At 41.9% G+C, this 12318-nt stretch overlaps 1 protein-coding gene across 2 annotated transcripts in view; it reads right to left on the bottom strand.

Moving 5' to 3' along the window:
- Nucleotides 1-12318, bottom strand: part of FAM135B (family with sequence similarity 135 member B) — a 277802-nt gene that overhangs the window by 119188 nt on the left and 146296 nt on the right. Inside the window, exon 3 of one of the 2 annotated variants that reach the window (XM_012735958.3) lies at nucleotides 8325-8443. In XM_012735958.3, the coding sequence (XP_012591412.2) occupies nucleotides 8325-8443 (119 nt within the window). The remainder of the gene's footprint in view (nucleotides 1-8324; nucleotides 8444-12318) is intronic. The other variant, XM_012735960.3, reaches the window with a different exon arrangement.

Raw genomic sequence — 12318 nt, 5'->3', positions numbered from 1 at the left:
AGCAAGCCAGAATTGAAGAGAGCAGCGTGTTGCCATCACTGTGGAATGTGAATTTAAGCATCACCTTCCACAGGGAAAATTAACTTATATCGGTAAGCATCTTGACAAAGGAAAGCTTTTTCACTTAAAAGAAAGAATAAAATGACTATGAATATGTACATGCAATTTTACAATGGTCTTTTCATTGCTCATCACCTCCTTCCACACTGAAAATTCCTTCTGGAAACCTCCAGTGGGGAGAAGTTCCTGGCTGTGAAAGAAGACATTTGTGGCTGGGCATCCAGTTGGATTCAGAAAGCTCCAGATCCAGTGCCTGGCACACAGGAGGCCCGCAGGGAACACAAGACAAGCAGCAATGCACCAGGCCCAACATTTTAATCCGTGCAACTCTCCCCCATGTCTGTCAACTCTAGCTCTTGTAACGGAACTAAAACTAACAACCATTTACAGAGGGCTTGTGATGTCAGCTCCCTTCTATGTGCTTGCACAAATTAACATGTGTAATTCTCACAACAACCATGTAAATAAGTTATTATTCCCATTTTACAGAGAAGACAAATGAGGCCCAAGGAGGTTAGTAAGGAGTCCAAGGTCACCCAGTGCGGGCCCAGGTGTCTGGTTCTAGAACCAATTCACGTGCTGCTCTTGAGACAGAGACCGTTCCCCCTTTATCCACAGGGTGAGCCGCCCGAAGCCTATGGGGCATCTCTCTCTGGGCATGTGCTCCAGGGGCCCTTCACTTGTTCTTCGTCTTTCTCTCTAGGTTTGTTTGTTCAAAACTCAGTGTACTGGCTACATTGCAGAAGCTTCACCACAGAAGCTATTACTGTTACTCTCTGAGCAAGGAACAGGCAGAGGACCAGGGGCCCTGGAGCCCTACTCGGTGGGGAAATGAATACCAGGTTGGGGGTGATGATTCAAGGCGAGCTAAAGTCATAGGGACTTGCTGGGGGCACCTTCTCATTTTCTGAACATGGGGTGATTTGCATTGATGGCCTTGGATGGGAAGTCAGCCAGGTATGTTCACAGAAGAGAACAGCTTTCCCAAGGAGGCCTTCCCTAGGCACTGAGCCTTCATCACCCACACTGAAACTGATATTCAATCTTTCTGCTCCCCACCCTGGGCTTGGAGTCCCAGGAGGGCAGGCACCCATCAAGCTCATACACAACTAACTTTCGGGCACTAGGAATTTGATGCTGAATAACTATCTCAATAGAATTTGCATCAGATTTTGGGTAGACTAAGAGGTTATTCCTGCCAGATATGGTAAGAAGTGGTACAAGGCTGCAATATCCTGGCGTGTGCATGTCCACATGAGAATCCACACAGATGATGGCTTCCAACGGGACAGGAAACCTACTAAGTATCCACATGTACCACCTTAATCAATCCACCAAACAGCTCTCTGGGGTCTTTCCTATCATTAGTGTCCCATATATACAGGGCTAAATAGCTGCACAGAAGCTACCAGCACAAGGAACAGGAACACAAGTGAACTTTTAAAAACCTACTTTCTAACTGCTACACTATTTGTATGGGTTTCTGGCTGCAGGTGGTAAAATGACAGACAAGGATTTGTGGGCAAGTAACTTATTATGGGTGTGCCCTCAGTGAGCCCAGTGTGGAGAGTGTGGGTCCAGGGTGGAGAAAGAGAGGCATTCAAAGTGGAAGGAAGTGCAAGAGCAGGAGCCAAGATGAGTTAGAGCGCATGACGGAGCAGGAGACTGAAGAACGCTTCCTGACAAGGGCCCTACAGCCCACATGGGCTTTAAGATGAGTTCTCAGAGACAAAGGATAGAGCGACAATGCTGGCTTGACCCAAAGGATCATGGGGCCAGCTGGGAGAGCAGGGCCCTGGCCTGCGTAGGGAGTGGAGGTACCTAAGGGACCCCTGGGCTTCGCTGTTCCTGAGCTGACTGCTGTGACTTGTCTGGAAGCCAGGCTGCTGCAAGAGCCTCCTCTAAGTACTTTCCTTATTTCAGGGAGTCCACCCTGCCAGCCCTAAGCAGCCTCTCCTCTGGCCCCAGGCAGGTACTTAGAGCCTAGAAGCCAGAGTGTTTTACCTGCTTAGCATTCTCCATGAAAACAGGAATATTTGATATTTAGGTTCACTTTAATGGACCCTGAAAAATTAGATTGATTCATTTGGAGAATAAATATCTCTTCCCTGCCCCCTACATGGTGAAACTCTTAAATGCTTCCACTTAATGGAAATGGAAATTACCTCTCAAAACTTTACTAAAACTAATCATGACAATTTTTTATTCATTTGTGCAATTTACTGGGCTAGCTTTTGTCTTGTCTTGATGAGCAATGACTAGCAGATGCCTATTTTCTGCCTAATCATTTGCCATAACTTCAGTACGTTTGAGCAGACTCCCTCTCCTAAGTCTGACTTAATTCATCAGACCCTTAAAAAGAAAGAAAAACAAAACAAAACAAAACTTTTTTTTAACATCTCTAGGTAGAAAGAGACTGCAGAATCTGTTATATAGCACCATTTTGGTGGAAGGAAATAGCAAGGCTAAGTATACTTAACATTTATTCACAGAACTGGATATATCAGTTACTTGTAACCTTGAACTCAGAAGAAAAGAGAAAACAATGTTGAGACCCACAAAATGTAAGCAAACCTTTAAAGTAAGTATAATCACATATTTAACTTTCTTACATCTGTTTTCTCTTCCTGGAACACCTTAATTCTCACATTTCAACTAATTGCCATTCATCTCTGTATCTCTCAGGGCCCAGTACATTTTCTGCCTTGGAGGAGGCATCTGAAAAAATTTGCTGAACTGAGGTAAATATCAATTTGAATCACAATGTCATACACTTGCCTGACAAGTCTACCTTCAGTGTATATTTATGGAAAAAGACAGACCATTTGAAGTCAATTATACACATAAATGTGTATACAATTATATGTATTTGTATGAATAGGAAGGCCATTTGAAATCAATTATATGTATACATGTGCATGCACATGTTTACGTATGCATATATACTGGTGTGTATATTTCTGTCATGTTTTAAGATTACTACTAAGAATAATGAAAGTAACATTCAATTTGAGTACTGAGACATAAAAAAAAAATTCTGAGCTTTCCCATCATACTTTTATCAAGGGAAAACGTGGCCCTTGTTTCTGTCCTGTTCTATCTCTGCTACATAACTGGCTGTCAGCAAACTACGTGCCATCGCCTGGCTCTGGCTTGGATGTGTAGACGCATCTCTCTAAGGGTCCACAGGGATGCAGCAATGATACAAGAAGGCTGTGACTGTCTGCATCATTCTTTTTTTTTCTTTTTTTTAATATGTAAATATATTTAATATATTATAATATATATTATATATAACATATATAATTATATAATCATATAGTCATATAATATATATATGACTTTTCATTTTTTTAATTTTGCATATTATGGGGGTACAGATTTTAAGATTTCAATAAATGCCGATTCCCCCCTTCCCCCCCAAGTCTGAGTCTCCAGCATGACCATCCCCCAGATGGTGCACATCTCACTCATTATGTATGTATATACCCGCCCCCTCCCCCCTCTCACGTGCCCAATACCCTATTACTGTAGTGCCTATGTCCAGCAAACTGGTATTAACTGAGCAGCACCTAAGTGGACACATAGGTACTGCATCATTCTTTATGGCCACTGTGCCCACACAGCATGACATGGCACAGGGACTGGCACACTATGCTAAGTCACAGTCTTGCTCCCAGACATTCCTGAATCCCAGTCTCCATCCTTCGTCAATGCCCTTGAGGGAGGCTGACTGTTCCCTCCTGTTTGACCTTGGCTTTCCTTCCCACATGCTGCAGAGTCCCTCTGTCTCAGTTATATCCAATCATCCTGTTGAAACATCTCCTCCGGATCACCTTTGTCTTGGGAACACCTCTGCTAGCTCCATCTATAAGCTTTCCTTGAATCCATAGTAAGACTTTTTATTAATGGATAGTAAAACCAGGTACATTTTATTTTTCCCATTGTGTATCAAGCATGGTGGTAGGGGCTTCACCATCATGCTCTCGAACCCTTTCAGCAACTCCAGGCCAAAGGTATGATTAACTCCATTACAGTAAAATTTATGCTCAGTGGTTGAAGGGCTTGCCCTGGCACTCATAGCTCTAAAGTGAACAAGCAGGATTTTAATGTGACTATCTGAGTCCAGGTCCTCTCTGCAATAGGACCTGTCGCCCTGAAAATCTGATTCTTTAATCTAACAAATTCCACTGAATCCTCCCAATTTTTACTGAAGTTAAAGGAGAACAATAGGAAGATATTGCAATTAGTTTTCTTTTATGTTTTAAAACAGCCAAGGGATGCCTTGGGCTCAGTGAGTCATTAAACACTGTAATTTATACTTTCCTATTTCTGTTGTGATAGAGACCCTGTGGCCTTTATATTCATCCTGAACACTAGGGCCGAACTTCCCAATGTCCTGCATCCACACAGAAGGACCCCCTTTGTGCCCTGCACCCAAGTCCAATGAGCACATCTGATACTATTACAGTTGCCATCACTGCTCACATACCTGTTCCTTCTCTAAAGCTAAGATCTTTCCAGAATGCCCAAGGGGAGGATTTTTCCTAACCAGCATGAGTTCAAAGTCTGTCACAGTCTACTCAACTAGATATATTAATATATACAGCTAACTCAGACAAGAATACGCCATCAGTTTTGCAGAGAAATCTTCCCCAAATCATCTTTTTTAAAAACGTATTGAAAAAGAAAGCACAATAGTGTGCAGGCTTTTCCCATAATGAGTAACTATACATCATCCACAGCCTGTAATCATAAACATCTAGCTTGTAAAATCCAATGAGACATTGTTTCACATCTAGAGAAACTGCATCTAAATCATCCACATAATTGAAACATATTTCCATATAATGTGACTGTTTGAGAACTGACATACTTACAAAGAACAAAAATGTAGAATTCTGTCCTTTTTAATCTATGAGGCAACACCATATGTTTGAACAGCACTGGGTTTATGTTGTCAAAGTGCTTTCATTTCATCTGGCTGTGTCTGTGAAATGAAACAGTCTCCTTGGTATGACACAAAACGGCCACCCCCTTCCTGGCCACAGCTTATTTCTCTTCTCAGGGCAGCCCTGTTCTCACCAGCAGTCACATCAGATCTCTTGTCGCTGTGGAACATTGTTGCTCTGTCCAGGTCTCAGTGACACTGGCCATTCTGTTACTTCCACTCTGATCATCCTTCCCTCTCCTTATCTGTGGGACCATATTCTGCTCATCGTTCACGGTCTCATCTATGAGGTCCTTCCTTAGCCAAGCCACCCAGCTTGGGCAGTCCTGGATGGAGTCACTGCTCCATCCGAGTGACGGCCACCCCACTCTCCACTGGGCAGAATGCTGCTGAGGGAACAGCTACTTTATGCATCGTAGCAACACTTACTCTAGCAAATGGTTACTCTGAGCGTCAACTATATACCCCAGGCCGCATTCTAAGCATTTTACTTGCATAATTCATTCAATACTTACCACAAACCTATGAGATAAATACCACCTAGCATCCCCCTTTTATAGACGAAGAAACAGGAAAACAAACTGGTTGAATAACTTCTCTAAATTTAAGCATTTTAGAAATGGCAGACCTAGAATTTGAACCTGGAAAGCCCAGAGCTTGTCATTCTCCCTGATACTGAATTGCGCCTCTCTAAACTCAGCAACATTTTCTATTTCCACTTTAAGGATAAGTAGAACAAAAAAGCCAAATTAAATAATTTGTTCCAACAAGGCCATTCAACTAATGAGCATCAAAGACATCATTAGATTCCAAGTGTTTCCATTCTTCCTGGTTCTTTTTAATATAACATACTTTGTTGTCAAAACATTTTTTCTTTTTTTATTCATCAGAGATATATGCAGGTAATGGAAAATATGCATGGATGATTGCCTGCAAATATGACTGCCAAAGCTTCCTGCCACCACTGTGCATGCAGAAGGAGCTGCCCAGGAATAGGAGAAGTCTATTTCCCTTCTGCTTGGGCCAACCTTGTCACTTGCCTTGACCAATGGACTATGGAGATGTGACCCTGTGGAGGTCCCCACTTAGCCCTTAAGCACTCTAGAATCTTCTGCATTTTCTCTCTTGGTGCACTGAGCTGCTATGTAAGAAGTCTGACCTCCCAGCTGAAGACAGAAGCTCATCTTTCCCTCATGCAGGCCTGGAGGCAGACAGATGAGTGAAAACATCCTGAGGTCTCGGATGAATGTAGTACATAAAAGAACCTGGCCAAGCACAGACAACTCAAAACATTAAAAGAGAGAAAACCATCATTTTAAGCAACTATGCTTTGGAGTACTTTGTAATCCAGTGGTATCTAACAGAAGTAATATAATTGGAAATTCACCTTGAAGAAGAAATCACAAATGTGATACCCCTCACCCATGCAACAATCCTGTTGTAAATTACCACTGGCCTCTATGTTAGCATTCACTTCTAAACAGTGTGCTACTGTAAAGCTCAAGGCAATCCAACTTCACCACAATTATTCCTCTTTCAAACTAGACCAAAAGGAAAATATAGCTTTTTCCCCAAAATATTATATTTCATTTTTCTTTTGTCTCTGTGCAGCACTATCTCAGGTCTTTCTGTCCCATAGCTACTTGCTGGGTTCTGCCAGCCACTGGGCGGCCAGCAGCCTGAGAGAAGGCTCAGCCCAAGACAAGAGCCGAGCACACGTTGTGCACAGTCAGCAGGAAGAAGTGGGGTCCTTGTCAGGAACCTGGGGCTGGATGTCATCAAGTCAGCAGGGCTGCTGTTCCCATCCCATCTCCAGGTCCTGCCCCACAGGCTTTTATCATGGGACCCTGACTTACACCCCTGGTCATATGACCACTCACAGGTAGGACTGATTAGACATTTACTTTGTGCCAGGTCCTCTTTTGACACACTTGCACTTGTATTCTCTATAAAATGTCTTTTTCATTTATAATCTCTAAGATAAAAAAAAAAAAAAACACTATGAAGGATGGATTTGTTTCCTTCTATTTCAGGTGAGGAAATAAACCTCAAGCTGCTAATAACATAACTGGGGGCACACACCTAGTTTATGCAATGTCAGGACCCAAAGCCTGTGGACACCAGGAACCTTCTTCTCCAAAAAGCTGGGGTAGGGAGAAGGCATAACACACGGTGGTAGCAAAAGAGGGACTGTCTGGATTCCGGAATCACTCTGAGTCCACACTGGACATAGAAGAGTGGGTGGCTACCCAGGACCAGATGCTGATATCTTCCAGGAGAGAGAAGGAGAGAAAGAGAAGGAGCACCATGGCAATACAATGACCTGACTATTACCCAACACTCCACCCAGAGACAGGGAGAAGCAGGTGGTCAGCAGTACTTCCCCTCATGGAGCACAGGCTTGAGTTAGCCTATTGCTCATAAACCACAGGTCTCCTCTAACGTCCCCTTGTGTAGCCTAAGGAGCCCACTCCCCACTCCAGACCTCCTCCAAAGTGGAGCCAGGCAGACCATGGCATCTATACTCCTAACTCTAAGTATCCAGTTGCGTGTGATTTCACTCCCCATAATATCATTGCCAATTCCAAATGAATTTTATGAAGTGTACCTGTGACCAGAACTCTTAACTCTACTGGATCTGATTTCTATAACATTCTTGGCTACTCTAAAATAGATTCTCCATAGCTCTTTTTATCCCACTACATTTTCCTTGGTTTTATGGTCTAGCTAGTCTAACACAGTTCTCCCCAATTTACTAATGTAATCTCCATATATTTCTGCTAGTTTTATTTCTGGTGCAATATGTTCTATATCTGACTTAACACTATATCACAGAGCACCTGCTTGAAACCCTAGACACCCACTTAATCTCAAAACCAGGGCCTGGGTTGTCCCTGGCCATCCTTCTCAAGCTGGGAGCCTGGCATTTGGAGCCCTCCTTTTGTATGGTGAGCCCCACTACAACTACCTACTCACTCAGTCCTCTATGCCTAGCTGATTTCTACATTTTCTTTCATGACCAGCTATTCCTTACCCACTTGCCAGGTGCCACTTCCCACCTGCTTCCTTCCTGACTTGACTTAACTACCCCCCCCCCCAAGCCAGTTTATCCCCAGGTATCAGCTGCTCCTGGAAGAGTGTCACTTTTTAAAGCCAAGTTCTCTTTACAACAATGTACACCCATGGGCACTTCCAAAAGCTGGTCTCCATTTCCAAAATTCACACATCCAACATTCATCAATGATTTACTGAGTACCTCCATGTGCCTCGCACGCTGCTGTGCCCTGGCATGCAGAGACAAAGGAAGGTTTACCATCGGGAGCAGGCGCCCAGCTGCTGTTCTTCTGCTCACCTGTCTGCCCGGCGATGGAGGCACTCAGTCTGTGAGGGATCCTTGAGGACACCTTCAAGGTCACTCGGATCTGGTAATACCTAAGAAAAGAGCAAAGGACAGGCTGCTGAAGATCAGACTCCTTGATGCTGACGACTTCTAAAAATACCTAAACTTAATCGTGAAAGCCATAGGAAACCAGGGAAGTTTCTTGGCAGCATGCACAATCATCTGGCATCAAAGAGAAATGTATTTTATCAGCAGGGTCAGAGAGGGAAGGGGGCAATGTTGGAAGCAGGCAGATGAGCTCACTTGAGATCATACAAGACTGAACAAGGTTAGAGGTGAAAGGGATAGAGAAAAGGAATAGTTGGATCTGGTGACACACTTATGATTTGGGGTGTGAATTTTCTTTAGTCAGGAAAGTCCTCTGCTATAGGTTCTTTAATGCATGGTGGAAAACCCATATATAAAGCGGGTTTCTATCACTTTGCAACACAGGAAACCACTTCCTTGGGAAACACAGCAGCTGACTTGTTTTTCCTAAGGGTATTGCCAAACAGTTTTCCCAGTGTATTTCTTTTCCCTTATGTTCAATGTATCACTCCCATTTCCACATTCCATCACTTCAGGGCATCCTAGAGGTTCCCATGCTGTCAGTATACTCTCTTATGTGCCCTCTTTTGCTACAAGTGCAGATGCATCTTGTGATTCATTAATTGCTTTGCATTTAATGACCATGACCACTTTGCCTATAAGTACTTGAGAACATTTCTGGTGTCATAATTGTTCTTTCCTCCCACTGTTTTTTAACCCCATTATGAAATGGAATGTGAATAAAACAAAGTGCAATACAAGGAAAATGGACCATAAACACATCAGTCTCCCATGGCTCATTGAGCTCATACCTGGGGGAGTACCCTGTTCTCCACACGGCTGCACTGTGAATATACTGAGAGAATATTTCTGCAGGCAGTCCCGTGTTTGTTTTTATGTGTAAATGATGAACAGAGGAGATGTAGGACAAAGAGCATTGGCACTGGATTCATAACTGTAGCTTGGGTGACACCATCTTCAGCTATGGGATGTTCAGTGCATCACATAACTTCACCAAACTTGTTTCTGTCTGCAAAATTAGTTATTAAAAAAGATCCCTACCATGACTTCTGCTTCTAGGAAGATGGAATAGACACACTTTCCCCTACTCTTTGCACTAAGCACAACTCAAAACTCTAGACCAGGCGTCCTCAACTATGGCCAGTGGGCCACATGCAGGTGTTTTTGCTCGTTTTTTTTTTTTTTTTTTTTTTTTACTTCAAAATAAGATATGTGCGGTGTGCATAGGAATTTGTTCATAGCTTTTTTAAAATCTATAGTCCAGCCCTCCAATGGTCTGAGGGACACTGAACTGGCCCCCTGTTTAAAAAATTTGAGGACCCCTGCTCTAGACAGTATCGTGAGAAGAAAGCAGACAGGCTAAGGATCCGAAGGCCCAAGGAAAGGCATGGTGGTGAGTTCTCTGCATTTCTTTTTGCCTCATATCCCAGGATGGAAGCTGAAGGAGGTAAAGGACAGGGAATGCTAACAGCCATGTATAAAAATAGCGTTATCAAAAAAGCTTGCTCCCTCTACCCAAAAGATCACAAATGGGACAGACTAGGAAGATAGAAAACTTTTAGACAATACCTGTATACTTCAGCCAAGAAACCATCCCTACCTCCACCCACATCCTCAAAGATCCCAGGTGAAGTCCAGACTTGCACATTGCAGAACTATAAAGGATCTCTGTTCCCCAGCACGACCCGCCAGCAGAAGTCATGATCAGGGAGCCAGACTTCCAACCCCAATGGATACTAAAGAGAAGCCCACCTCCCTGGTCCAAGTGAGGACCACGTAGAGAGCCTGGACCTGCACCCCCACCCAGCATAAATATGCCCATGGGATTTTTGACACAGGTTCAAAAACAATTTGATAGAGGAAAGACAGACTTTTAAATAAATTGTCCTGAAGCAATTGGACATCTGTAGTCAAAATAATAACATGCAAACCTCAACTTTAATCACACACCTTATATAAAAATTCAAAATAGATTATAAACTAAAGTGGAAAATGCAGAACTATAAAGCTTGTAGAAAGAAATGGAAAATATTTTAAATATAGAGCTAAGCAAAGAGTTCTTAGACTTGACACAGAAAGCACGATCCATAAAAGAAAACAAGTGATACCTTTATGGCATTCACAGACAAGAGCACAGTGGCAAAACAAATTTGAATCATCTGACACACAGATTCCCAACTGAGGTTGGACAATACTGCAAACAAGTATCCTTTTGGCAGTATATTTAGTGCCACGTGTTTTTGTACATTGTGCTTTTTTTGTTGGCGATTCTGCTGTTTTAGATAGCCCGCAAGCATATTGCCAAGTGCTGTGTAGTGTTTTTAAGTGCAGGAATGCTGTGATGTGCTTTACAGAGAAACTATGTGTGTTAGATGAGCTTTGTTCAGCTATGAGTTTTAATGCTGTTGGATGAGTTCAATGTTAATGAATCAATAATACATATTAAGTAAGGTATCTTTAAACATAAACACACATAAAATAAGGTTATGTATTGATCAATTGACAGAAAGGTGACCAGAAGCTCACAGGTACCTATACCTCTATTTACCCTAAAACAACAGTTCAGTATTTGCTAATTCAGTGTTCATGGTTATTTTGTAGAACATACTACTGTGAGTAATGAGAATTGACTATCTGACAAAGGACTTGTACCTAGGATATAAAAAGAACTTTCTTCAGATACAGCAGTACACTCCTAGCTACCTGGGAGACTGAAGAGAGAGTATAGCTTGAGACCAAGAATTTGAGACCAGGCTGGGCAACATAGCAAGACCCTATCACTAAAAAAAAAAAAAAAAAAAAAAAAGATTGCACTCAAAACTCAACAGCAAAAACTAAAAAGGCAAATACATGAAGAAAAATATAACCAAATAGGAGATACAGAGGGAAAATAAGACCATGAAAGGATGTTCAAATGTCCATACCACCCAAAGCAACAGGCAGATGCAGTGCAGTTTGTATCAAAATTCTAATGGCATTTTTCATAGAAATAAAGAAAAAAATTCTAAAATACCCATGGAAATACAAAAGATCCTAAATAGCTAAAACAATCTTGAGAAAGAAGAACAATCAGCAAAATGAAATGGCAACCTACAGACGAAAGAAAATATTTGCAAAACATATATTTGATAAGGGGTTAATACTCAAAATACATAAGGAACATATACAACTCAATGGCAAAAATAATAAAAATAAAAACCCACGTAATGCAATTTACAAATGGACACAGAACCTGAATAGACATTTTCCCAGAGAAGACATACAGATGACCAACAGGCATATGAAATGGTGCTCAATGCCACTGGTCATCAGGGAAATGCAGATCAGAACCCAAATGAAATGCTATCTCACACCTGTTAGGATGGTTATTACGAAAAAGTTAAGAAACAACAAATGTTTGTGAGAATGTGGAGATAAGAAACCCCTTTACACTGTTGTTAGAAATATAAGTTTGCACAACCACTATGGAAAATAGCATGGAGGTACCTCAAAAAATTAAAAATAGAATTACCATTTGACCCATCAACCCCTCTGATGGTATATACCAAAAAGAAATAAAATCAGCACCTGGTAGAGATACCTGCACTTTCCAGGTTCATTGCAGCATTATTCACAATAGCTAAGATATGGACAACCTAAGTGCCCCTCAATGGATCAATGGGTAAAGAATTGTGGAACTGCACATGCACACAGTGGAATGTCATTCAGCCTTAGAAAAGAAGATACTGCTATTTGTGACAACATGGATGAACCTGGAGAACATTACACTTAAGTGAAACAAGCCAGATACGGAAAGAAAGATACTATATGATCTCATATATGTAACATTAAATAAATAAATAAAAAAAAGAACAGAGAC

Source organism: Microcebus murinus, chromosome 7, assembly GCF_040939455.1.
Source record: "Microcebus murinus isolate Inina chromosome 7, M.murinus_Inina_mat1.0, whole genome shotgun sequence".
Taxonomy (NCBI): Eukaryota; Metazoa; Chordata; class Mammalia; order Primates; family Cheirogaleidae; genus Microcebus; species Microcebus murinus.
The sequence above is the reverse complement of the archived record's forward strand: the minus strand, read 5'-3'. Positions and strand labels throughout refer to the sequence as shown.